Source organism: Phoca vitulina, unplaced genomic scaffold (genome assembly GCF_004348235.1).
Source record: "Phoca vitulina isolate PV1807 unplaced genomic scaffold, GSC_HSeal_1.0 scaffold3, whole genome shotgun sequence".
NCBI classification, from domain to species: domain Eukaryota; kingdom Metazoa; phylum Chordata; class Mammalia; order Carnivora; family Phocidae; genus Phoca; species Phoca vitulina.
The window spans coordinates 39,547,756-39,575,685 of NW_022589706.1; the positions used below are offsets into that span (position 1 = coordinate 39,547,756).

At 49.2% G+C, this 27,930-nt stretch overlaps 1 protein-coding gene and 1 pseudogene across 1 annotated transcript in view; one reads left to right on the forward strand and one right to left on the reverse strand.

The window, feature by feature from the left end:
- The window catches only part of CRACD (capping protein inhibiting regulator of actin dynamics), a 253,368-nt gene that overhangs the window by 213,137 nt on the left and 12,301 nt on the right, over nucleotides 1-27,930 (forward strand). The window contains 7 exon segments of the mRNA XM_032400426.1: nucleotides 11,109-11,244; nucleotides 18,781-18,945; nucleotides 21,619-21,687; nucleotides 23,837-24,019; nucleotides 24,675-25,109; nucleotides 25,377-26,126; nucleotides 26,128-27,535. Coding sequence (XP_032256317.1) covers nucleotides 11,125-11,244; nucleotides 18,781-18,945; nucleotides 21,619-21,687; nucleotides 23,837-24,019; nucleotides 24,675-25,109; nucleotides 25,377-26,126; nucleotides 26,128-27,535 — 3,130 coding nt within the window. The 5' untranslated portion in view covers nucleotides 11,109-11,124.
- On the reverse strand, nucleotides 4,107-4,256 carry LOC116630363 (annotated as a pseudogene).

Here is a 27,930-nt window from a genome sequence, read left to right on the forward strand (position 1 = left end):
ATCCTGCACTTTCCCCTAAGTGCAGCCTGGCATGAGCATGGGACCCACCTGGCCAGTTGGTCTTTCTGTCCTGGACTTTGACGTGGCCGGTGCTCAGGGATGTAGGGACCTCGGCTGCGGCTGTGCCCGTAAGCAGGCTCTTCCCGCGGGGCGGCGGCTCTGGGCCTCCCCGTGCCTGCACCTCTGCAGTTCTACTCCTGTCTTTTTCAGGCTTGGACTCTAGCTTCCTTGGTTCTTCAAGCCCCCACTCTTCTTCCAGTAAATTTTCTTTTGGCCGAGTAGGACAGAGTTAGTTTCCGTTGCTTGCATCTGACAGAGCGTGAAACCAGGAAAACTAGGTGAGAGAGAGAGGGTTTGACACAGAAGGTGGGAAGCAGAGTCTGGAGCACTTCCCTGATCTGAATCGAAAAGGAGGCCCAGAAGAAGCCTTTTCAGATGCTGCATGTCCTTCTCACTCGCCCACCCATTGGCATAGGCCCACCACAATGCATAGGCCTACCATACCTGAAAAATGCCCATGGTCTGAAAATCTTCCTCCTCCTCCCATCAGCATGTTTGCCTCAAGCTTTCCATTCCCTCAGTGACCTACCCGTCTAGGACATGGACTCTTCTACAGGATTAATCATTTACTCTTCCACTGAAAAAACTTACACATTTTATGGTACGAAGCTCTATGGGAGAAACAAAGGTAACAGACGTGATCTCTGCCCTCATGCAGCTCCTCGGACTGTGGTGGAGATAAGAGGACGCCATTATTGTTGGAATCACGTCTGTGTGGCACTTTACAGTATGCGCAGCACTTTTATCTTCTCTCTCATTTAAGGCATGATTAGAGTAGCCATACCCTAAGACAGCAAGAGAAATAGGCATGAGCGTGGGACCCACCTGGCCAGTTCGTCTTTCTCTCCTGGACTTTGATGTGGCTGGTGCTCAAGGATGTAGGGACCACGGCTGCGGCTGTGCCCGTAAGCAGGACATCACTTTCATATCCTCTACCCAAATTAAATAGTCACTCTCTGTAAAGATTAGTAGAGACTTTAACAGGACGAAAGAAGAAAAAAAAAGGAGGAGAAGGAGAAGAGGGAGAAAGAAGAATTTCTTGACATTTGCCTAAAATTATGGGAAATTTGGAGGTGTAATGCTTGAAATGCTGACTGTGATATCTGAGTTACAGAGCCACAGCCCCTTGGGTTCCATCCTGACCCCATATGCCCCAGGAGGCTTAAACACCATGAACAGGACTACTAACTGGAGAGGAAGAAAGCGTTCTTCCTCCTTTCAGAGGAAGAAAAGACTCCTTTCTTCCAGGAAGCAGGAGGAGCTGTGTGGGGGCAATAAGATTTGAGCTGGACTTTGAAGGATGAGTAGGGCCTGAACTGAGAGGTTGGCACTGGGCAGCCCATGGACAGGAAGAGCCCAGAGAGGCTATTTGGGGAATGGAGCAGTGTGTCTTACAGGCTGCTTGAAGTAGGGTAACGCTTATGTGAGTGCTTGCACGATTCTCAGTGCTTTCCATATCCTGCCTCGTTTAATCCTAACAGAAGCTTCATGAGGTAGGTCCGAATATCCCCCCCACTTACAGATGGGGAAACTGAGACACCTAGAGACGTAGTTCCTGCCCAAGGCCACACAGCAGGTTAGTGGGAGAACGAGGTTTGAGCAGTGGGCACCCGGGCTCGAGTGTGAGCACGAACTCCCAGCACTACAACACGGCTTTCGATTCACGGAGCCAGAGTCGTTTGGAGCCCTGTCGTGCAGAGCTTTAAATGCCAGCAACCATTGCAGCTTCCTCTGGGGAGATTTTAACAAAAGGGAACTGCTGGAAGTTTCTGCGCTGGCAAGTTAACGGCTCTAAGGTTGATGCAGAGTTTGAGAGGAAGCGGAATTGGAGAGGACTTCAGTTGGAGATCATTTGCAGATGTCAGTCATATTCCCACAGGCCGGAGGTAAAACCAGGCCACAGTGACAATTATACCCTCACTGGCTCTTCAGCTGCCGTCAGGGCTTCTTCCACCTACTTCGGAGCTCTCCCACACACGTCTTTGTGTTCAAGAGCTGATCCTCCAGCGGCCGCTGTCCCCTGGGGGGGGGGGGGGCAGGGCGGAGAGCACCATGCCAGCAACTTTCCTCCAGAGGTCCAGGAAAACAAAAGCTCTTCATACCATACTTGCAGTGACTTTAGAAGGCTGAAGTCATTTTAAAATTAAAAATAAATAAATAAATTAAAATAATAAAAATAAAAGCTTCTCCTGAGCAGAGGTTAAATGTGTGAACTTTATATTGTTTTTGGCGTGGTTACTAGCATAATCATCCAGGTCTGTGTATTATAGCACAATGGGACAAACCATTCAGGCCTCAGCTGAGTTTTCTGAAATCTTTGACAGCTTTAAGCGCAGAAATGGGCCCTTCAAAACAGCCCTGTATTTTGGTCTATGTGCTGCCAAAGTGCGCCCAAGAGTACTATATTATTTATCCTTAAATAGCCTTTTAGAGCTTCTAGGTAGAATTATGACAGTCAGTCCGGCTGACTCTGGGTAAATAAAAGAGAAGGAGGTAGAGTTGGGGAGGAACAGCAGTGTATCTTTCTTCCTCTCCTTCCAAACCCATAATAACTTAGATCAAAGGGCTTAAATGTAATAAGATGTAGGTAAAACAGGACCCCCTAAGCCACTCCAAGTCTTTCTAAAGGCTAATAATCAATAGTCAATTCTGTTAGAATAGATTCAACGTATTAGAAGCCTCTGGCCTCCAGTTAGTAGTCCTGTTCATGGTGTTTAAGCCTCCTGGGGCATATGGGGTCAGGATGGAACCCAAGGGGCTGTGGCTCTGTGACTCAGATATCACAGTCAGCATTTCAAGCATTGCACCTCCAAATTTCCCATGATTTTAGGCAAATGTCAAGAAATTCTTCTTTCTCCCTCTTCTCCTTCTCCTCCTTTTTTTTTCTTCTTTCGTCCTGTTAAAGTCTCTACTAATCTTTACAGAGAGTGACTATTTAATTTGGGTAGAGGATATGAAAGTGATGTCAAATCTTTGGTGTGAAATGAGGACATAGGGAACACCTATTTATCTTTCAGCCATGTCTACACATAGTTATAAGTCATGATGCTATACTTACACATTTTTAAAAATCTTGATTAATACCAGTGTTCATAGAAGCATTATTCACACTGGCCAAAATGCTCATCCACAGATGAATGGGCATACAAAATGTGGTATTATACATCTTGTAGAATATTTTTCAGCCTTAAAAGATGAAATTCTGACACATGCTACGTGGGTGAACCTTGAAGACATTATGCTAGGTGAAATAAACCAGACACAAAAAGACAAATGTATGATTCCACTTGTATGAGGTGCCTGGAATAGTCAAATTCATAGACATAGAAAGGAGAATAATGAGGCACCAGGGTGGCTCAGTTGGTTAAGTGTCCAACTCTTGATTTCTTTTCTTTTTTAGAATTTATTTATTTATTTATTTATTTATTTATTTATTTATTTGAGAGAGAGAGAGATAGAGCACGAGGTGGTGGGAGAGGGAGAAGCAGGCCTCCCGCTCAGCAGGGAACCCCACATGGGGCTCGATCCCAGGACCCTGGGATCATGACCTGAGCCGAAGGCAGACACTTAACCAACTGAACCACCCAGGCGCCCCTCGACTCTTGATTTCAACTCAGATCATGATCTTGGGGTCATGAGACTGAACCCTGCATTGGGCTGCATACTGGACATGGAGTCTGCTTGGATTCTCTCTCTCCCTCTCCCTCTGTCCCCACCCCCCCCCTCTCTCTCTCTCTCAAATAAATAAATTTTTAGGGGCGCCTGGGTAGCTCAGTCGTTAAGCGTCTGCCTTCAGCTCAGGTCATGATCCCAGGGTCCTGGGATCGAGTTCCTAATCGGGCTCCCTGGTCTGCGGGGAGCCTGCTTCTCCTTCTGCCTGACGCTCTCCCTGCTTGTGTGCTCTCTCTGTCAAATGAATAAAAAAAAAAAAACTTTAAAAAAAATTCCCGGATGCTGGGATCTCATTTGGTGTTCACAGATTTGGTATTTAAGCAATAAAATTGGTTCACCTTCTTTTGTGTAAGATTTGCAGTCGTGGGTGAACCAGGGAGTCTCTTACTTTCTTGTCATAGTCTAGCAGCTGTTGTTCACATAGCATCTTTGTTCCCAAAGAAATACAAACCTCTACAAACACCATGTTAAACTGATAAGAACAGATACTACACTTGATCTTAGCCAAAAGGCCGAGAAGCGATACAAACACCATGTTAAAATAGAAGGCTCCGTCAGCTGTGACCCAGGCTCCTGAGTTCTGGTTTCAGTTCTGTCTTGGTCAAGTCTCCCTCTCATCCGGGCCCTCAGCTTCTGTTGTCCAAAGAGAGTCAGGTGTGGACTGCGTAGTCACAGAAGGGCCCGTGAGCAGTGACTGTCGGCTGTGCAAGGCCTGCCATCTGTTAGTGCGGACGGTGCCCTGGCTTAGCGCCCCCCGTCAGCTGCTGGTTCCCCTGCAGAGAGAGCCACCGGAGATGTGCAGAGCGGCAGCCCCAGCCTCCGAGCAGCAGGGGTGGGTGGAGGAGCGCGCGCAGGCAGAATGGGTGCAGGCTTGAAGTCGTCTGGGAGCTCAGGATTTTCAGTCCTACCCATTGATTCCTGCATTGTTTTTGAAGGATTTCTGATGTTACTCATTAAGGTCTAACGCACCACAGCTTTCCCCTAACCTGGACCCGACCTCACATAAAATCATACAGCACAGAGCCTGAGGGGTGATGGTAACAAAGAAACAGGAAAAAATGGGAGTTTTGTGGGAAACACTGATGACTTTGATTTCATTGATGTGGAGTTTGCAGACAGTGGGACAGCCAAGTAGCAGGGTCCACTATGTAGCTGGACATGTGGGGAGAGGAGAGCATAGTATTGGAGTCACACAGACCGTTTTAAAAAGCGATTGTTGAAACCAGAGGAGTGGCCTTGGGTTGTTCCACTGTCTATGCCTTTGAAAGGATAATGGTCGGAGTCAGCCAAGAGTGAACGGGAAAGACCAAAAGCTGGGCTCTGCGGGCTGATTGGAGGCCTCTGAAGAGATGTTTGAAACCTGAACCTCTCCACCAATAGCAATAACATCAGTGACAACAGCAACAAAGCCAGGACAGAGATACAGAAATGAGAGTTATGACATCTCAGCCATGCTTTCTGTCCCTAGGGCCCCAGGAACTTCTACTGCCCGGAACTCCAAGTCCAAAGGAACAATTTTTCTGCCCTCTTATAAGGCATGGCTGTGATTCTTCCCTGAACTAATGAAGACTTCCTCAGAGACCAGTGCTGTTATAAATTTCCCAAGTGGGCCTCTTTCTTTCCTTCTAGAGTTTGTTTTTACTATAGGTGCTTTGCGTTTGACTTTAGATCTTGTTTAAATGTAAAGGACTGTTAAATGTATTGACAGTCCTTCATTTAAAAGTTAAAAATCTGGGGGATTTTAGAGGTCTTTATACATCTCTTCTCATGATCAAGAGGCTGCTCTGTATTCTTGGCATGGGAAGAGAAGGTTCCCACACAGCAAGTGCCATTTTTTTCTTTTGAGAACATAAAGCCTGAAGGAAAGTTGCAGCTTTGAGGCTCAAGGTCCTGCCTCTAGGTTCACTCATAATAAAAGGAAGGGGGAGGATTGGCCTGATTCGCAGTCAATTGTGAAAGATCTTTAAATGTCAAGAATAAAGAAGTCCAGATGAACTCTGCTAAGGTACAATTTGTGTTAAATTGCCCCTCCACCTCCCAATCATGTAATTCCTAGTTCCCAGCTGTTAAGGACAATGATTCCACCAAACTCTTTGTTCATAAGAACATAGTTTCAAGCTGAGATCTCCACACGCGGCCTATTCAGTTTGATTTCCAGCCCTGTCTCAAATTCTAGAACTCTGGGCAGTGTTTTTACCTACTCTTTGTCTCAGCTTCCCCTTCAGATAAAAGGAAATAATCTACATTGTAGAGTTGTTTGGAACTGGAACTGGTAACCATGATCACCAAAGATTTAAAATTATACAAATTGCCAAGGATTTAATGTTAATTTGCATTATGTAAACTGAAATATTTAGAGGAGAGTGTTCATTCATATAATCAATAAACCAGTTACCATTCTCCTCCGCTGTTTCTTCTCAGAGCTTTAAAATAGGACAAAAACTAGATCTAAGAAGAAAAAGGTAGAAATGTTTTTGCTCACTTTGAAAAGTAATCCTCTTAAGAGTCATAGCCATATAAATAAGTAGGTTCTGACAAATGTAGAAACTTCATAAATATCAAAAAGTTATTTAATCACTTCTGTTTCTGGCTGTGATGAAGTAGCATGTTGCAAATCAGTGCTCCCACCAAGAACAACTAGGAATGCAGATAGAATATTTAAACAAAGACATCTGTTTAAAGGCATCTGATTGCTGTGAATGCATCAGACTTGAACAACAAGATACTGGAGAGAATGGAAGCCCACTGAATTGAGCCCAACTTTCTGCATATTGCTTCTCCCCTGTGGGCATTAGGTGACTCCTGGTGGAGAACAAGAGACCAAAAAGCCTGAGAGTGACTGCCAAGAGGAGAAGAGAGCAGAGCTGTAGGCAATCTTCTGGAGCCTGGAATAAAAAAGCTGGAGTTTGTGGCTGCCAAGATAGCCAGGACTTGAAGGACTGAAATCCCCAAGAGAAGAGAAACTCAGAAGAAAGAATCTAAATCTAGGCAACAGTTTTCCTTCTGATGAATTTGTTAATAAAGCTGCACAAGGATAGAGGCTGAAAGGCAAGGCAGAGTTTTTGACAGTCTGATGTTGGAAAGATGAAAATTGGGGTCTACCAAGGAGGGGGACCTTAGGAAGCAACCCAGGCTGTCAGTTGAGACAACAGGAGACCTGTACCCTAGAAGTGAGGACAAAGCAGAGGTAGTCTGAGCCTTATAAAGATTGCTAACCAGCTGTGGTCAGTTCAGTCCCTAACAGGATTGAGGTGATCTGCTCCTCCACTAATGGCTGAAGGATTGGGTGAGTCCTCTCTGGGAGGAGAGAACCCAGCCTCTATAATGTTTCATTCTTGATATATAGAATTCAATCAAAAAATTACCAGTGGAGAAACAGACTATGAGAAAAACAAAATAATAGAAGTAGACCCAAAGATGATAAAAGATATTGGAGTTTCAGATATTTAAATAATTGTGATTAATACATTCAATAAAATAGTTGACAAAATAGAGAATTTTACCAGAGAACTGCAATCTATTAAAAAGAATCAAATGGAAATTCTAGATGTGAAAAACACTACTGAAATTAAGTGCTCAATAGATCATTTTAACAGCAGATTAGATACAACTAAAGAGAGAATTAATGAGCTGAAGTCTAGGTTAGTAGAAAAATCCATACTAGGGGACATCTGATTGGCTCTGTCGGTTAAGCGTCTGCCTTCAGCTCAGGTTATGATCCCAGAGTCCTGGGATCAAGTCCCTCATTGGGCTCCTTGCTCACTGGGGAGCCTCCTTCTCCCTCTGCCTGCCACTCCCCCTGCTTGTGCACCCTCTCTCTCTCTCTGACAAATAAATAAATAAAATCTTAAAAAAGTAAAAGAAAAATCCATACTAAGTCATACTGAGTAAAAAGAATTGACAGGTACAGAAAACAGCATGAGGACATATGGCTCATGGGGAGACATTCTAACATCAGAGAATCAGAGGAGGAATAAAGGAAAAAGGGGGTAGAGGCAATATTTGAAGACTGAGAATTTTCCAGAACTGATGAAAGCCACAAGCAACAGGTTTAGGAAGTATTATGTATCCCCAGCTAGATAAATTAAAGGAAAATCACACTGGCCACAAGAGAGTAAAACTGCTGTAAACCAAGGCAAAGAGAAAAATCTTAATATCAGCTATAAATAAAAGATGATAGACTGCCTGTCTTTTCGAAGAAGCAGTGATATAACCTACAAAAACTCTATAAGTTACAGCATAACTTAATGGTAAAATATTGAATGCATTTTTGCTTAGTTCAAGAACATGTCAAGTCTACCATCGTGACTTCTCTTCAACTTTGTGAAGTTCCTAGATAATGAAATGTGACCAACAAAAGAGAGGAAGGGAGGAAAAAAGAAGGAAGGAAGGATGGATTTAAAATAAAGAAACAAAACTGCCTTTTGTCACAGGCAACCTGCTTATATACATAGAAAATCCAAAAGAATCAAGTCATATTATTATAATTAATAAATTTAGCTAAGCTAAGAGCAATATGCAAAGATCAATTGTAATTTAATATTCCACCAATAAACAATTAAAAAATAAAAATTTTAGGCTATACAAACATCAAATATGTAGGAATAAATCTATCAAAATATGTATAAAGCCTCTACGCACAACACTACGAAACATTATTGAGGGAAAGTAAGTGGGATCTAAACAAATGAAGGGATATCTGATGTTCATGGATTAAAAGATCAAGTATTGTAAAGATGTTAGTTATCCCACAATTTATCTGTAGATCTAATGCCATCCCAAAAGCAATTCTAGGAGTGTGTTGAAGTGTGTGTATGTATGTAAATTTATGCAGAGATAAGAATAGCCATCTTGACAAAAAAAAAATCAAAGCTGGAGAAGTTAAACTACTAGATACCAACAGTCATTAAAAAGCTGTAGTAATTGAGACAGCGTGGGATTATTGCAGTAAAAATAGATAAGTAGACCAATGGAAATGAGACCAGAAACAGATCCACATGTATGCAGTCACTTCATTCATTGCAAGTCACCCACTGTCTTCAAGCCTTAGTTTCCTCTTCTGTAAATAGGCTTCATACTAGTGCCTACCACATACGGCTTAAATATTATATGTCAAAAGGACTCAGATATTACCCTGCAGACGTTAGCACACACACAAGGGACACAGCAAGTGTCCGATAAAATCTAGCCAGGATTAATATTACCATTGTGACTGCCACTGTTATTGTGATTATCACTACTGCTATCATTACTGTTCATTTTTCTCTGTTTTTCAGTATGATTATCTGGAAGTGAGGAATGGATGGACATTCAGTTGTGGTTGGCAGCAAGGAACATTTGGGGTAACACAGAAGAGTAGGAGTGTCGATTCTTAGCCTACCTGGAAAAAGAATGGGATCAGGGAGATGAAGTTCATGATTCAGTCAAGGTTGCCTTAGAAACTGGAATGGGCTCTGGCCTACCACCAGGGTGATGTGGCCACACAACCGTAGTACACATTTGTTAGTAAACATTTAGTAAGCTTCTAAAATGACTTGTGTATATATGTGTTTGTAAGGATATTTGAAAGCATGTATATGTGTCTAAGCCACTTGTAGAAACACTGTGTAGACATGAAGTTGGTTGTGTCTTCTCCCATCTGAATCATAGCCAGGAATCTGATAAGTTTAGACGGAATGTTAAAAGATTTGATTCTCTTCTGATGGCACTTCCTATAAAAGATTTGATTCTGTAACTAGATGAAAAGTTTATTTCATAGCTTCTTTAGGTAAACCTGGTTGTTCATCTTGTAACATAGGCCATAGAGTCTCTGAAGACAGGGAGATAAGGAGATATTTAATTCTTTTCACATTCATATCCTAGACAGTGCCTCCTATTTCATAAAGTGCATTGCCGCTGTATGGTGTCTGGTGTTATTTAGCTGAAAGCTTACCGGTTCTTCTAGCTATTTAGTATCTCTAATCCTCCCAGGTTCCAGCCCACGTGGCATTTGCGTCCTGTCTTCCCCTCCCATTGGCCCCCCCACACCCTCTTTCACTCACTAGAGGGAAGACTCTAAGACCTTCCACTGCTTTGAAACACTTCCACTGGCTGGTGAGAGACGGTTCTCCGCAGCTCATTTTCTCATCTATGACTTCTATTCGGACGACTTTAGATAAGGTTATTTGCCCCGAGTTCCATCTGCAACAAGGGGTTGGGGTTGAAATGACTGGAGTAAAACTCTCAGCGGTTTTTCATCAGGGTGGGGGTTGGAGGCAGCTATTAATGGTATTGATGAGGATCACCCAGCCAGGAGGCTCGCATCCAGGTCTTTCGTTTCTCAACCTCATATGCTTTTCGAAGACAAGATTTGGTACTCAGCCTTCCTCACTCCATCTAGATTTGGTCAGGACCCTGCCCGCTGCACGTCTGTGATTGAGTTCAGAAGGCCCAGCCGGAGGCGCCTTTCCCCCCAGTGCTGGCCCCGAGTCACTGATAAAAGCTCCAGGCCGGACCCCGCTCTAAGGGAGGGGCCCTCTCACCCGGGAGTCTGCCCGCGTGCCTGGCACCATGGGAATGTACCTGCCCTGCCTCCCGGAGAGGGTGTGGTTCTGCCTGCCCCTGGGAGCAGCCTTCCCAGAGAGCAGTTAGTACCCGAGGCTGAGTGAGGAACAGTGGGCTTCTGCTGCTCCTCTTCCTGCAGGCCCCCCCCCACCCGCCCCCCTGCCAGGTGGAAGTCCAGACTCCATGAAACACAACGCTTCAACTGAAACGTGCTTACTGTTGGGTACCTACCACTTACGAGCCGCTCAGTGTGCGTGAAGCCCATCGGGATTGCCCCAACTCTCATTTCTCTTCAAGTCCAGCCCCAGAGACTCTACCTGTAGGCCCTACCAGCAATTCTGGGCTGTGTCAAGTCTTTGTTTTAGATGTACGGGTCTTTCTAACAATTTGGTTGTCATCTGAAAGAGAGAATCTCTTGCCTCTAACCTCTAGATCTGCATATGACTTCAAAAGGGCTGGCTGACAGGACTTACTGGGGGAAAACGGATAGTGGCAGCTCGTCAGGCTCGTCAGGACATGGGCTCCTCCAGTTACAATTCCTGCCAGGGCCTCAGGTACCAGGTCCTCTACAAGTCAAGAGCTGTCTTTGAGTTCTCTCCTTGAGTGGCTCTAAAACCTTGTGTTGGAGACATGCTCCCTTATTTCTGGGAGACCCTTTCTCCTACCCAGCTACTTGGCTGACCCCTCGCAGAAAAGGACACAATGCTGGAAGTGCTTTCTGAATGAGACAGGGATTGTAGGGGGAGTCCCCTAAATCAGGAGGAACAGGAAGCTGAATTGCCAGAAGAATTATTATCATCCTAATAAAATGAAGCACATGATTTGCATTCCAGGTCCTTCAACTATTCTATGGGAACCCGGGCATTTTCCCATGACAGTATTTTTATCCCTGATGGGGGAGCAGAAAGTGAGCAGACAGTTCAAGCAATGTCACAGGACAACATCCTGGGCAAAGTCAAAACTCTTCAGGTAAGACAGCTTGAGATTGGAAAGTCAGCCTTAGGAGGGGGCCCGGCGATGGTGGGAAGTGGGAACATCCTGAGAGTGGCCTTGAGTAAGGGATCGGGAGATCCAGGGGGAGCTTCTGGTGGGAATTTTTGCTCTCTCAACCCTGACTATGTTCTCTGGAAGCCTTCTGTCCACCTGGGAGAGGTACGTCGTCACCATTATACCCACCTGCATAACAACTCCACTCCTGTTCTGTCGAGTTGTTCCCTCATTTTTAACTGCATGTCATGAGGACAGGTACCCAAGAGAAGCTGCAGGACTTGGCGGGAGGGGAGAGTTGGAAATGTGGCCCATAATCCCTGAGCACAGGGTTAACTGTTAGCTGAGGGCATGCACAGCACGTCTCCATACTTGGACAGTGAATGGTAAGACTTTTTATTATTTGCCGTATTTGTAAATCTGGCTCCCCCTGAGCCACCCTGTGTTGGAGGAAGGCCACGCAGCTCTTAAACCTCCCTCCTGTTCATGCTGTGGAGCCGGGCAGTTTTCCTCTATAAAATTGACTCAGGTGGTAACTCCTTAATAATGAAGATATAATAAAACAATTACTCACTAAATGTGATTGAAATCATGGGAAATCCAGGGAAAGCAAGAGGAGCAGAGACACCTGGGATGCGACCATGTAGGTTTGCCTGATAGCCTGGTAGAATTCACTCACCTGACAGAAGTGCCCAAGCAAGCACTTCTCTGAGGTGGGAAGGCTTGGAGGCGATCCAGGTTACGAACGGGGGCTCTGGTTTGCTGGTTTCCATCTGTCTGTAAGTCTCCAATAACGAATGTATAAATGAATGAATGGGGGTGGGGGACAGCTGGCTTGAGTAGCTGCCAATACAATGAAGCAGTATACTCGAAGTTTTCTATTTTCTTGAAATGTTCTTGTTTCTACTGAACATTAGCTATGCATTTTGCGATCTGTGTTTGGTTACATGTCCACACACACTCAGCTGAATATAGCATATGGCAGGCGGGGAAATAGCTTACACTCTGGAACCACACCCAAACTTGCCCGGATCTTCATACCTACTGCCCGCCATGGCCCAGGGCCCCCGTCCTGCCCTCAGAGCTAACGTAGCCCTTCCTCCAGATACCAGCATGTCCTAACCAGGTTCTGCTCTTCGTGCTTGCTGGCTGTGCTGCTACATGGGTCTAGACTCAGAAGAAGAAGCAAGCTGTCACTTTTCCTAGGTTGGAGAAGAGGAAGGGGTGGTGATCGCCAAAGAAAACGGTGGACCCCCTCCCCGTATTACCTTTCCTTCGTGAAATCTTTTGATTCCTGGACTGTTATTCCTAAGAAGTTCTGAACTCCTGGCTCATAAATACGCCCTTTCCAAGTGGAGTGACTTCCAGAGTTCAGTCCATGAAACAGCTGTATTTTATAAGGGCTTTCGAGGAGTTCTTTAAAAATTAGATAATAGTGTGTTGTCTTAAATGCTGTCTGTGCTAACATCACACCGCATGCCACTGCCCCTCCAGGAAGTGGATTTGGAGTTGGGAAAAATATATAATTCTGCACTGTTGAAACTCAGTAAAAATATGTGAGTGCCTGTTATTCCGAGTCACACTGCAAGGCACAAGTTTAAAGAATCAGGTCTCACAATTAAAATGTAAAACAACCAACTTCCCTGAAGCAACAGTTCTATTAACAGAAAGGAAATTGTGAGGAAAGCAGAATAACTAACCTGAGTGCTCTCCTTTGGACAATATCTACTCATCCGAGGTCTGCCCAATTTTGCTTTTGCTGTGGATTTATAATCTTCCTTGCAGCTCTCTAGTTACACTTTTAAAAAATAGAGGCTTTGCTCTTTGAGGAGGGAAATGGGGACCATTATCGTAGAAAATGTGATTTTTGGAGTGACATTAAGATATAACTGTATCACCCCCAAAAGACTGTGCTTTATTTTTCAGTCGACTAAGCAGTATGTTCCTGGTAAGTCATAGAAATAGTAGTTAACTTTATTAACTTGCATGAATGCTTTGCATTTTTCCATGACAACGTTATGCTGGTATTGATGCTTAGTAAGCAGCATAAAAGACCGCCCCCTCGTAGACTCCAGCATGGAATGAGGGTGTTAGTTATGTCAGACGCATGTATGTTTTTTATGTTCGATATCGTGTTTGTGTATGTATGTATGTTTATTAAAAACAGAGAGAGAGAAAAGTCACGGATACCTATTTGACAGTGGACGTCCTGGCAGGCTGATTAGCCACCATTATTAAGACATTCTTTTGAAATGAGATTTCTATCATAATGCCATTGGGGGGGGGGAAGCCATTTTTCTCTGGCCTAAGAAACTTCCCAGCCCTCGGAAACCCCCAGAACTGTGCGTGTACTGACTGCGTTTGGAAAGGTTGCCCTCTAGTGTCCACACATGGTCATCCCAGCTCGGCCGGCCGGCCTAACGTGGCACCGCGGTGGTCTGGAACCTATCTACTGAGTGCAGAATGAATGAATGCAGCGTGAATAAGCCTGCATTTTCTGAATCAAGTGAATCTATCACCTGCCAAAATTTCTGTGGCAAATCATTGAACCTTTACAAGAAAAATGACTCTTTTTTTTCCCTGAGTATAAAAATACTACATGTTTGTAGGGAGAACAAATTCTAATATACAGGAGAGTTATAGGGGCCAGAACAACAGTGATGCCCTTTTTGAAGACCCTACACATAACAGTCAGCTGTTCCATGGCCATGGGTGAAATAAAAACTCTGTGCCAGGCCTTCCCCACCACCTGGCTGTGTGGCCTCCAGGGAAGTCATTGGACCTCTCTGACCCTCATCATCCCCATCTGAAAAATAAGGGGATGAATATGATGGATGATCTGGCCCCTCCGTTCTTAAAGTCTGCCATCTGTACGAAATCACTGCTCACCTGCTCTAGCACGGAGTGGTTTGGTAAGCTTCACACGTGGTTGCATTTGGAGTGCAGTGACCTTGATGTTCCTTACAGCTGCCCAGATCACAGACCAGGGAGACGCCTGCTTATTTCAGATCAGACCCAGACTATGAAGTGGGTAACAACTGATGATAAAACTCAGGCAGGAACATCGGAGTCTAAGCCTGCAGGTGATTTTTAGAATTATACCACACCTTTGTCAGAAAATGCTAACTCTGTTAGTCCACGGACTATTTAGCCCGGGAGGGAAAGCCTCCATTTTCAGTAGCCGCTGACTCCTGCGGAGCTGGATTTCACTTAAAAATGCCGAAGTGTCATATGTTGGAGGATTTGGACACCTCATGCTGCTGTCAAGGACACAAAGACTAAATACCTGTTCTTAGCCGCCTCTGCATAGAGCAGATGTCTTTAAATCTATATGCTTTTTCTGTTGCCTCTCTTTAAAAATTCATTTTCACTATGGGTGTATCTGTAGTTCACTCAAGAGGACAGCAACTTCATTTTTCCTCGGCTTTGTTCTCACGGCCATGGTCTAAAGGGTGGCTGTGAGAAATCTGGTGGAACCTAAATACTGGCAGTGTGAGAGCTGCAGAATATGATGTGCTTGGAATTCCCACACCACAGGAAAAAGCCTCATAAATATGGATGTGCATTCCTATAACATCATTCTCTGGCATTCCATATTACAACAAAATGGCCCAATTTGAATGAGTAAAATATAGTCCCTTTTAGCTCACATTCCAGTCCTCACAGTAACCCCATTCACAGCAGCAGGCGGCGTGGCCCGTCGCTGTAGGCGCAGTGTCCCCGCTCCCGTCCGGCTGTGCTTGCAGTGTAGATAAAGGGCCCCTGGGTAGTAGAGAAGGTGGAGGGAGTGGTCGTCCGAACAGCCGGTTGTCAGGGATTGCTTCTATCAAAGTTCCTCTCATGACAATGCCTTGAGTAGTGGACAGAACTAAAGTCACAAAAAAAGTCACACTGATCCCTACATTCAAGTCACATGACACCCGAGATTGCCAAATAGGTTTCAGCAGTCACCTTTTAATTGTCGTTAAGTCACACGGTGTCTCGACAGCCCTATCTCCTTTGAGTCAGCTGAAGGAAGCCTTTGGAGCAGGAACCGCAGGGAGGGAAAACATGCAGGTGCAGGAGCCTCGGCCTTGAGAAGCTGAGGCTCAGTCACCGTGGTCTTGGACCCTAAGGCCTACCCTGGCCTAGTTCTGCGGTCTCATCCCTGACAGCTGCAGGTGTGTGTGTCTAGGAAGGCAGTCCTTTGTCTGGACAGAGAGGCTGCAGCTCGATCCCTGAACGCGGCCAGCATTTCTGTGATGACCCGGGTCCCCCCCCCTCCATCCCCCGAAGCTCGTAGCCACCAGCCTGAATTTATTTTTTCTAGGATTTTAAATCAGCGGCTTTACAGAAATGCACGCTGTTATTCTCAAAAACAACAGCATTGTGTTTCTTTTGCCAGGATGCACATCTCTGTGACATAAATCATCCCTTCGATACACACACATTCTCATTCCTACCCTCCACTTTTTCTTCCCTCCCTCTCTCCCCACCCTCAGCTGGGTACCTGCCGCCAGGCCCACGCCCCACGCCCCTGCACCCTCTTCTCAGCTCGCCTCTTTGATATCGTTCTCCACTTAGCTCTTAACACCACCTTCTCCACTTCCCAGCTTCGTCCCGTGTGCCCTATTTCTCCTGTTCTTATTCCATCGATTTCCTCTTTCCATTCTCTCGTAGCTTTTCCATTGCTCACCATGACAGTCATCCTGTCTTTGGAGCTTATTTCCATCTAGGCTGCAATTACATTGTGTCATATGCTTGGTTGTCTCTTAAGCATCAGGGTGGACCAACATCAGTATTTTAAAAGGTGCCCTAATGAAGAAAAATATCAGCATATTCATTCTTTTTTTGTGATGGTGGCAAAAACCCCTAACTGGCATTGACTGTTAGGCCAAGTTCTCCTTGGAAACTCGTTAAAGAATTATTCTTTCTATTATAACTAGAAGAAATACCCTCATTTTAGTTGTTCAGGAGCACTGAGAGATGGCAGACCTGACAAAAGGAGGTCTCAGTCTAAGGGGATTTAGGACACTTTCCAGCTCTCGGCCAACCCTCCTAGAGCAGGGATAACTGGTAGACCGAAGGCTGGGCTGGGAGTCCCAGAGGGAGGTCCTGCTAGGGCTTTCGCTAGGACACAGGAACCATGCCACCTCCTCCGCCCAGGTCCCGACCCCCCTCCCACAGGTCAGCAGAGTGAGACGGGCCTGTGACTCCGTTACACCGTGTCCTCTTGTCTGGCTCCATCGGCTGCTCTAACCGTGCCTGCTTATTGATCTGCTTAGAGTAGATACTAACTGCCGCTTCCTGCTAAACTGGTTTTGAGAAGACACCTTTTTCAGCCTTCTCCTCCCCAAAACCCTTTCAGGCTGCTCAAGCTGTACTTCACTGGCTGAACTTGGGGCTTTTGATGTGTGCTCCTTCCCTGGGGTGCCAGGGGAGCCAGGCTCAGGCTGAAATAGCAGCAGATCAAATACAAGTCCTCTGTCTTTCTGTGCTCCTGACTTGGCATGCTGGGGTGCCCTGGGGTGTGGGGAGGGCAGTCTTGGGCTCATCTTTTCCATGTCTCTGCAGTCTCACTGTCTACCATGCAGGGCCGAGGGGGAGCTGGGCACGAGTGGGTGGATTTAGTACCCTTGAGTTCAGAAGGGGCATTTCCCTCAAGGGATTCCCCTGCCAGGGAACTTGGACAAGGTCTTAAAAATGCTGCATCATCTTTATTTCCGCCCCTAGAGGAAGAAAGAAGCGCAATGTCAAATTTGTGAGAACCTGTGGGATGCGATGCAAATAACAATGACTGGTTTTAGGAGACCCGGCTTCAAATCCCTCTGGGGCCACACTTTCTTTCCATAAGCTTGGGCCAGTCACCTCTCCCCACTGGACCTCTGACATTTTTTATAAAATGAGGGGCTGGACTATGTGATTGCTAAGGCTCTTTGCAGCTCTATGGGATTAAATATTAGCCAGATTAAAGATAAATATCAGATAATGCATTCCCTTCCTTTCTTTCTTTTCTTTCTTTCTTTCTCTTTCTTTCTTTCTTTCTTTCTTTCTTTCTTTTTCTTTCTTTCCTTCCTCCCTCCTTCCCTTCCTTTCTTCTTTTTCTTTCTTTCCGTCCTGCCTTCTTTCCTTCCTTTCCTTCTTTCTTTCCTTCCTTCCTTCCTTCCTTTCTTTTTTTCTTTCTTTTCTTTCTTTCTTTTCTTTTCTTTTCTTTCCGTCTTTCCTTCTTTCCTTCCTTTCCTTCTTTCTTTCCTTCCCTCCTTCCTTCCTTCCTTCCTTCCGGCACAAAAGGACTATGAAGCCCAAGTCCGTAGGTCTAGAGCAGGAGCTCTCAGCCACAGCAGTTTTATCCTCGCAGCGGACAGCGGGCAACCGACGGAGACATGTTTGGTTGTCTCAGCAGGGAAGGAATTGCTGCTGGCATCTAGTGCCTGGAGACCAGGGCGCTGCTGCTAAACATTTTACAACGCACAGGACAGCTCCCCACAGCAGAGAATGATGTGGCCGAAATGCCAGTAGTGCGAGGTTGAGAACCCTGCTGTAGAAAAAGGCAGGCGTTCCTACAGTATTTTTAATTCAATGGTCCTTCAGGTGGCCATGGCATACCCTTTTTTCTTCCTGAATGTTCATTTTCTCTGCCACAACCCATTAAATATTTTGCCCTTTCTTTAATGTTATATTTATATATTTTTTCTTCAGAGAATATATTTCTTTTCTAATCTGGCTTTTCTCTAATTCTAAACACTATTGATCTTCCTAATTTCTACCCCGTTTCCCCCACACACACCCTTCTAGCTACCTGCTACCAATAATGCATCCCTCCTTGGCCCTTTCCTCCTGCCTGCCTCTCCAGCCCTTCTGTCCCACAGCTCACAGTGTCTAGCTGCAGCAGGGCAAAAAGAGTCCTAGGGACAGGACAGGATTGTTCTGTGCCTTCCATGATTTCCGCATTGATTGTGGAAAGACTTGCCAGCACTGGGGCCTCCTTCACCTTGCTGCCCATTGTGAGAAGAACATGGTGTTCGAGTGAGGGGCTGGGGAGGAAGGTGGCTAAAGCGTAAATATTCAAGGAGAACATGTCCAAAAGAAGCTGGAGGGTTCCCCTGTTATAGCAACCACATGGGTCTTGATTTCCCCCAGTGGTTCCTGCATTTCACGTAACTATTTTCTGTACCATTTTTATACTTTTAAAAGACTTTTTAATAAATACATTTATAGGGTTAATCAAAAAATTTTTGTCATAACACGTATCCCCACTTTTGGTTCGGAAATGCGGTCTCTCTGCCCCCTGGGTAATGTTGGCATCTCCGGGAAAGAGGTGGCTGGATGAAAAAGCTCATGGCTTGAGGGTGGGAAAGGAAAAGAAACTAGAAGAATCCACTTGTTCCAGGACCGCATCATGGCTTACTGGCATGGTATTTAGTCTAGAAATGTGTGCAGAACATGCCTCGGTGCCCACTAGATATGCCGGGGCATCTGCTCGCGCTTCTCGTGACCCGCTTCCCTGCTTCAGAACATCTTTCTTTGGTTTTTCTCCAGCGGCAGTTGAGCAAAAACATCAAGTTTGGGCGGCCACCACCCAATGCCATTCCCATGAAGAAGGCAGACAGTGGTGAGGCTAGCTTAGAAGAGGATCTGTTCCTGACCAGTCCCATGGAAATTGTGACTCAAGAGGACATCATCCTCTCAGACACCGAGAACAAAGTAAGGCGCCTCCAAGGAATGACTTGGTTGCTGATAAGCAAGGGGAGGACGCTGGGCAGTGGCCAGGGGCATCCAGTAACTCTGGGGTCTGCTGTACAGGGAATATGTGAGAGGAGATGTTCTGATGAGTAGCCCTGGGCTGGAGGGCACTTCGTGGTCAGGCACCGTGAGCTGCAGGGAGGCGCACTTGGAGGGGCGGGCGGGGGTGGGCAAGAGGAGACGGGCCCTTCACAGGCGCTCCTCACGGCGTCTTCCACTTACTCCTCAAGACTCAGGTGGGTCCACCTTTTCTGGGAAGCCTTAGTTGGCCTTACCCCCACACGGTGCTCTCTCCTCTGTGTCTTTGCTATGCGTCCTTCGTGCTTCTCACACACCCGTACTCATCCGTGTCCGTGTAATTGTGTTCTCTCCATCTCTAAATGTGGCATTCCCTGAGGACAAACTGGGTCTTCCACATCTCTGTCTCCCCAGGACTCAGCTAGTGCCTTACTTAGTAGCACCAAGTAATTACTTGTCAAATTGGACTAATTTAAAGGGAGATGAGAAAAGAAAGAAGTAGGTGCCTAACGAGACAGAACATATCAAACAGGCCAGCTTGAAGTCTACTTAATGAGGGAAGAAAGTCACATTGGTTCAGCATTGTCCTTTCTGAATTTGGTCTTTTGACACTTGGAAAGAAACACCATGAGGGTATCCCAGAATGAGAGTCCTTCCAGCAGCAGAGGGGACATCCTCGGGCCCCTAGTGGGGAAGGAGGGAAGGCCCCACCAGCAGCTGGAGCAGGGAGGTCTCTAGGTGAGGCACTGAATCTTCCAGTCTCAACAGAAAGCATTTTCTGTGCTCTGCCTAGCAAGGCGCCTGAAATTACACTGCTGTTGTTAAAATGGATGTGCCCCCCGAAGTCATGCTTGCTATCAGCTAATGTGTCATAAGGGCAGTAAGAAAGAGAAGTGATTTGCAGGGCAAAGTGAGGAAGGAAAGAACAGGCCGTTCCCCCGCTGTTGCCCCCGTCTGCCTCTGGCCCTCATGACTCCTGGTCCCCAGACATGTGGGTGGCGGGTGGTGTGGTGGGTAAAGTAGGATGGGGCCAGCCCTCCCACCAGGTCCAACGTCTCCAGGGCTAGGCGGCAGTGACGAAAATCAGCCTTCATGCACGGACTTCCCAAGGACTGAAGCAAATGTCCTCACTGTTCCTGAGGATCTAATAAGTGCCAGGGACCGTGGCCGGAGGGAGAAGGAGGCTCAGTTGGTCTGCAGGCGCTGTCCCAGCCGTGGGTATTGCAGAGATGAGCGAGATTAGCCTGGGGGCTGCCTCCGCGTAGCTTACATTCTAATGAGAGGAGAGTCACGTGGCAAGTCAACACATACGTATAAATATAATAACTTATTTATACAATAAATGTAATAACTCTGCTTCACAAAAAATGCTGCACAGGAGGTCAGGCAGAGTGATGGAAAAGTGAGTAACATGGTGGGTGAGGGGCCGCTCTCTAGACAAGGAGGTCAGAGCAGCCTGAGCAGACCTGGGGTGGGAGCCGTGTTCTCCGCAGAGGGAAGAGCAAGTACGGAGGCCCAGAGATGGGGCTGAAGGTGTCCCAAAAGAAAGGAGGTTGGTGCGGCCGGCCAGACCCTGGAGAGGGGCAAAGGGAGGATAGAGCAAGGTATAGAGGCCAGATAGTACAAACCACGGGAAAAGGTGAATTCTATTCTGAGAGAAGTAAAATTTTAAGCCTGTTGGTGACATAATCTGATTTGTGTTTTCTTCTTTTTTTTCTTTAAATTTTATTTTTATTTGAGGAAGAGTGAGAGAGCATGAGCAGGGGGGAGGGACAGAGGGAGGAGAGAGAGAGAGAATCCCAAGCAGGCTCCACGCTCAGCTCAGCACAGAGTCTGACGCGGGGCTCGATCCCACGACCGTGAGATCATGACCCGAGCCGAAACCAAGAGTCAGACGTCCAACCGACTGAGCCACCCAAGCGCCCGATTTGTATTTTCTAAAGGTGCTTCTAAGTGTGGTGCAGAAAACAGGCTGAGGTACGGAAGCTGACACTCTTGCTCCGGAGGGGATCATAACACCTGTTTGTAGAGATGGGCCATGCCAGCTAGAAGGTACAGCGTGCCATCAGGGGCAGGCGACGTGGTGTGGGCCTTCCCGGGGCAGGTGAGGCAACTGGGCTGGGGATCTTCAGCCTTTTTCTTCTTCCTTCCATGCTGAGGGTTTTGCCTCCTCTGGTCATCCGCCTTCTCAGCCCAGCCCTTTGCGCGTAGCTTTGGTAGGGCCTTTCCTTCCCACAGAGAAAAGGCCTGGCGTAGAGGTGAGAGGTGTCGCAGGTGAAGGGGGTGAAGGCAGCGGGCACAGCCAAAAGCTCTGAGGTCGGAGGCCGGGTGTGTGACCCAGCCCTGCTTCCCAGGTGGGGTGGCGAGAGGCTGGCGCCTGGCCTCTCTCAGCCCTGGGGAAACGCAGCAAAGACGGAGGCTAGAGGCTGCCCGGACGGAGATGTGTTGAACTCAGGAAAAGAAGAAAGTGTACACTCCGTGCCGGGAATCCTAGTCGGGACATTAGCCGAGTCCCCACGGGGACGCCCACCTTTCCCACGCGCAGCAGGAGTCCGCTTATCTGCCCAGGACTTCCCGTTCTGGCATCTGACTGCAGCGTTCTCTTTACTGTTCCAGCCCAGTGACACTCCAAGTTCTCAGAGTCCTCCGAATCGGCCTGGAGCCAGAAGTGAGATGGAAGAGAAGGTAGTATGACTTCAACTTCTGTTTTTAGGGTCTTTACTTTAACTTCCATTTCGCGTCCCCCCCTTTTGTCGACCCACCATCTCATTTTTCCATCCGTAAATGCTGCCTTCACCCATTACCTTCAGTTCCTTCAGAACGTTACCAGTGGTAGATGTTAGAGTGTTCATTATGCACCTGCTGGTACTGAGCCCCGCTTGGAAAAACAGCCACCTCCCAGCCTGCACGTATTTGCACACTTAGACGTTGCTCATCTTCCTAACTGTGCCAGGTCCTTCCAGACACTGTTAAGCCATTGAAAAAGACATTCCAGAACACCTGTACCTTCAGGAAAAGAGTCTCCTTCTATTTAGAGATGCAAAAAAAAAAACCTAAGCTTTTCTCTACTTGTATGTTTTTTTGTTTTTTAACTTTTCTGGTGCTCAGTTGAACCCGGGACTGTGCCTACAGGAGTCTCGGGAATCCTGTAGAGGCCGGTCCACTCCCCTGAGCAATCTGCACCTGCACGGGGCTCCAGGCCTCCTCATGGGGGCTGGTACAGTGAGCAGAGTATGTCCCTGAGTCTTGTGAAGGGGGATGGCTGCAGACAGTGCCACCAGCCGGACAATGAAGAAGCCCGGTTGGAATACACTAGAAATGCAACCTGGCATTTAAATCTCAGCTTCAAGTGCTGCTCTGTGCCTTCAGTCTGTCACATTTGGCTCAGACGCTTTTTATTCATCCATCTATTAGGGGATGGAAATCAATGTTTGATTCATCTCTTTTGAACCAGAGTTCAGAATTTGGTAACTATTAGAAAGATAACTATAAAGAAATAAAAGCTAGGAACCCAGAGGCTGGAATTATTTTTCCTTACTTCTGTGCTTCTTAAGTTATTTACTGAGCATCCATTTTGCTCTTGGAGCTGGCTTGGTCCTTTATCTTTTGTGCATGAATATGGAAGGTAATTGCAAAAAGCAAAGCTGTCCGCGAAGCCCCACCGGCTCTGCATCGGTAGCATGAATGCTGACACACGGACCCGGGCCTCGGCTCCTGGGGCGCCTGTGCTGGGAGCTGCTGGCCCCGCAGGGAGGGCCGAGAGCGCCCTCTGCCGCGCGCTGGCGCCATGCGGCTGGGAGCCGTTCCCTTGCTGCGGCCTGTAATTCTCAGTAGTTCCAGGTGTGGCTTCTCCTCCCATTCAGTGTGGCCTCCGGGAGCCGGCTGAGCTGGGGCTCTCTGACCTGTCTAACTGGTGGTGGTTTCTAAGTGCGCGCATCTGCGTTACAGTGCTGCCGTTCGCCGTCTGAGGGACAGCCCTCACCCCTGGCTGGTACGTTGCTGCCCTTCCTTTTTCCACCAGGGCCTCCCCCTCTCAGCAGCTTGGTGCACTCAACCCAGTGCTCTGTGGCCTTGGAGTGATTGTGCTAGAACATTTTTGTGGGTAGCAATTTCATGCCCTAGGCATAGACGATCTACTTTTTTGTTGTTCCTTCATTCCTCCCAAAATTATGTATTGAGCACTTGCCAAATGAGATTTGCTACGTGGGCATAAAGAGGACTGAAAAGAGGAAAAAGATACGTTCCCTCCTCAAAGGGACTAAGGTAGAAGCTGAGGGATGTTTGCAGGTGTCTGAGGTCGTGTCTTAGATGATAGAGTCCGTAGTATAGAGATGTGCTGGTCCAGGGTTCAGCAAACTATGACTTATTTCAGGCTCTGTGGCCATAAGGTCCAACCAGCACACTCTCCTTTGTTGTGCTCTTCTTTGTAGCCCAAACGCAGCCGAAGACAATGGACAATGGGTGTGGCTGTGTGCTAGCAAAACTTTATTTACCAAAATAGGCTGTGGGCAGGATTGGGTCCCCTGGCTATGTTTTGTCACCCCCCATCTACTCTAACCTCCCCCCCAATATTATTCAGAGTAGGAAAACTAGCCCCTGAAAGGTTACCTGACCTTTATGAGTTAATGCAAATAGCACTGGCAGAACAGATCGTCAGTGTCCCCTTTTACTTCCCAAAGCCATGCTCATCTCACTGTCCCAGTGAGCCCCGCCCGCTCGAAGCCGTCCCTGGGCTGGGCCGGGCAACATGCAGGCTCCATCGAGCAAGGACGATGGCTCTGGGACTCCTCGCATGCGGTTCTCATCGGGACTGTGTGGTTTCCTCTCCATACAGGTGGCTCCAATGAAACCGTCTCGGCCAAAAAGGCACTTCTCTTCTGCTGGAACCATCGAAAGTGTCAACCTAGATGCCATCCCCCTGGCCATCGCTTGCCTGGACAACAGTGCCGCCAAACACAAATTGTCCGTAAAGCCAAAAAACCAGAGGGTGTCCAAGAAGCACCGGCGGCTTGCCAGGGTATGTAGAGCCTGTCGCGGCTGACCAGGCAGCTGCCCGTGCTTGCTGGGCGCCCATTCTACCCAGTGGGGTGGTGCCGTGAGGGGCCAGTAGAACAAACTAGGTCCCTCAAATCGGGGACCTGGTGTGTTGCAGTGAACGAGGGCAAGCAGGCCCCTTTACTTTCCATCGCCCTTTCTAACATGTTGCCTGCCTGGGGGCTGGTGGACCCCTGAATGAGAGGCTGCCGTTTGAGGGCCTCTGGACACTTGGCGTTGGCTTCGCCCCGGCCAGGTGACCCAGCTCCCCTGCTGTGGCTAAGCCAGAGGTTCTTTGGTTTGACTGGGGTGGACTTTGAAGTCACAGGTTCCAGGGCACATCGATGAAGTGCAAATGTCATTTTTTCTCATCTTCCTCATGCTGGGCTATTGGTTCTCCTGTGATTCATTTGTATTAAGCAAAAGGAATTTGAGAATGACCAACAAAGGGGCTAGAGAGTCAACATGAAGTGGATGTGTTTTCCTGCACCCTGGCAATTTGCTCTTGGTGTTTACCAAGCTCTATACTTAGGAACAACTGCCCCTTCTTTTGAGATTAAGAGGGCCACCGACATTATGAATAAGGTGGGTAATGGTTGCCTGTGCTAAAGGAAAAGGCTAAGTCTTTCTTTCCTTAGGATCGACCAAATGAACACGGTGGCCTTCCGCGTCAGCCATCCCTGGACCAGAATGGACACGCTGGAGAAGACAAGCCAATTTGGCACGAAGAGGAACCAGAGCTGCTGGACTCCGAAGAAGAGAAGAGATGCCAAGAAGAATACTGGCTAGAACTTGAGGCCAAGTGCAAACGGCAGAAGGCTGAGGCAGCTGAGAGGAGACGGCTGGAAGAGCAGAGACTCCAGGCCCTGGAGAGGAGGCTTTGGGAAGAGAACAGAAGCCAAGAGCTCTTGGAGGAGGAAGGAGAGGACGAGCAGGGAGAGGAGACAGAACTGCAGCTGGAGGCAGAAAAAAGGCCACGCGAAGAGGAGAGGCAGGGACTGGGAGAGCAAGGTGGCCAAGGCCAAGAGCCGAGGGAGCAAGAAGAAGGAAGGCACCCGGAGGCCCAAGAGCAGGCAGTGTGCAGCGGGCAGGAGGCGGAGAAGCAGCGGCAGCTACAGGAGGAAAGCGAGCGGAAGGAGCTCAGGAGGCACGGGGAGGAGGAGCAGCAGCAGCGGGAGGAGGAGCAGCAGCTGCGGGAAAGGGAGGAGCGGCGGCGGCGGGAGGAGCAGCAGCGGCGGCTGGAAGAGGAGCAGCGGCAGCGGGAGGAGGAGCAGAAGCGGAGGCTGGAAGAGGAGCAGCTGCGGCGGGAAGAGGAGCAGCTGCGGTTGGAAGAGGAGCAGCGGCGGCGGGAGGAGGAGCAGCGAGAATGGGAGGAGAAACGGCTGCTGGAAGAAGAACAGCGCCGGCGGGAGGAGGAGGAGCAGCGGGAAAGGGAGGAGCAGCGCCGGCGGGAGGAGGAGCAGCGAGAATGGGAGGAGCAGCGGCGGCGGGAGGAGGAGCAGCGGCGGGAGGCGGAGGCAGCGGCCGAGGAAAGGGCGGAGCTGGGAAAGCGGGAGGAAGCGGAGCGTCGGGAAGCCGCGAGAGTGCGCGAGGAGAGGTGGCAGCAGCTGGACGACAAAAGGGGCTTGAGCCCACATCAGGTGGACTTTGCAGAGAAACCTGGGAAACGAGAGCACCTGCAGCCCGAGAAGCAACGGGAAAGCTCCGAGGAATCCAGGATTTTCGAGAAGCAGAGTCAGGAGGCCGAGGCAGCCGGCGAGCTGCAGGGACGGCGCGGGGCTGGTCCTGGGCCTGGCCGTCGTGCACGTCCGGAAGAGAGACCAGAAACTAGCGCACAGCCTCCCCAGAAACACGAGGCGCAAGTGGAAGAGGCTCCCGGGGAGAGGAAGGACGCCGCCGCCCCAGAAAAAGACAGAAAGGGGGAGGAACTCCGGTGGCAGGAAGTGGACGAGAGGCAGAGCATGCCCAGGCCCTACACTTTCCAGGTGTCATCGGGAGGGAAACAGATTCTCTTCCCCAGAGTCAATTTGAGCCCAGTGACGCCCGTGAGAGATGCGGGACTGGCCTCAGCTCCCCACGCGCCGAAGACCCCCCCGAGCCAGCGCGGCCGCCCACGCCCTGCACTCCTCCCTGAGTGTCCCCCACACAGCCATTCTGGTGACGGGCGCGCAGCTCTGCGGCGCGGCGGTCAACCTGAGCCAGATCAAGGACACGGCATGCAAGTCTCTCCTGGGCTTGTCAGAAGAAAAGAAGCACGTGGATGTCCCTGCCCTGGAGAGCGCAGCTCGCGGGCCTGTCGAGCCCCGGGCAGGCAGCGGGAAGGTCAGGGCCCCCCAGGAGTCTCCGAGCAGTGTGGCCGCGCTAGCCGAGTGGGCTTCCATTCGGTCCAGGATCCTGAAGAGCGCGGAGGGTGAGCCGCGCAGCGAGAGAGGCCGGTCTCGGCCGGGTGATGAGCACGCTCCCAGGGCCCGCAGTGATTCCCGCGGGAACCTCCGGAAGACCCCCCCAGTAAGTGCGAAGTTCTCTATTATGCCTGCCTGGCAGAAATTCTCTGACGGTGGCACCGAGACCTCCAAACAGAACACAGAAGCAGAGAGCATTAGAAAAAGACCCTCGCCGGCAGCCGGCGACGGCTCGGTGCCCCAGCCCCTGGCTACTAACGAGCTCCCCAAGGGTGCGGAGAAACCAGAGCCAGCAGACACCACAGAGGGGTGCAAATTTGCCAAAGACCTCCCGTCTTTCCTTGTCCCAAGCCCTGCCTACCCGCCTCACAAAGCCGTGGCCCATGCAGAAACCATGGCCGCTCCGGACAGTGAGACCACCAGCGGGAGAGGAAAGCCAGACCCCTCGATGCCTGGCCAGGAGGAAAAAGCCTCACCTTTCGGAATAAAATTGAGAAGGACCAACTACTCCTTGCGCTTCCACTGCGACCAACAGACAGAACAGAAGAAGAAGAAAAGGCACAGCAGCACCGGGGACGGTGCCGATGGCGGCCCACCCGCACCAGGGAGCGCAAAAGGAGAGGAGACGGAAGCCGTGGCCCCCAAGCACGGCCCGGCCCTGCCCCCCGAGAGGAAGCCAGCCCTGTCCGCCTGGAAGGACTCGGCCGCAAGAGCCCACCCTTCTCCCGCGGCCCCGCCGGCCGGCAGCCAGACCCCCGCCGCAGAGCACGACAAGGCGGCCACCAAAACGCCCCCGGCGCAGAAGCCAGCGCTGGCCCCCAAGCCCGCCGGCCAGACGCCCCCCTCGTCCCCACTCTCCAAACTGAGCAGGCCCTACCTGGTAGAGCTGCTGGCCCGCCGCGCGGGGAAGCCGGACCCGCCCGAGAGCAGTGACCCCCGGCCGCCGTCGCCGCCGCCGCCCGCAGAGCCGAGGCGGGCGCACCAGAGGGAGGAGGAGGAGGAGGAAGTGGTGGAACCGGAGCGCAAACCCGCTTCCCCGGCCCTGCCGGCCGCTCGGCCGGAGAAGCCTTCCCAAACCCCCGAGGCCGCGAGGAAAGGTAGGTTGGGGTGGATGGGATCGCTCGGCCTCTGCCGGGCGCCTCGTGTGGGTCACGGCGGAAGCCTGAGCTGCCCCGGGAGCCGAGCCGGGAGCGGCCGCGTGCCCGAGCAGCCCCTCCGGTGGAGGCCCTCTCCCGAGTCCCAGCCGGGCGCTTTTCTTGCTCTGCTTCGGAATTTTGGAGGTGCTGACAGCGACATGTGTGCCGCTCGCACCGTTGGCCGTACTTAGGTCCAGGTGCTGACGCTGAGACGGACACGCTTTCGCTTGACAGCGGAAACTGCAATACGGTCCTAATGAGCCACGACGTCCTTAATCTGGGGCGGCCCCGGCGGGGACGGGGAAGACAGGTTTCCGGGACGAGTCGCCTTCTCCCTGGGCAGTAGCGGCGCCCCG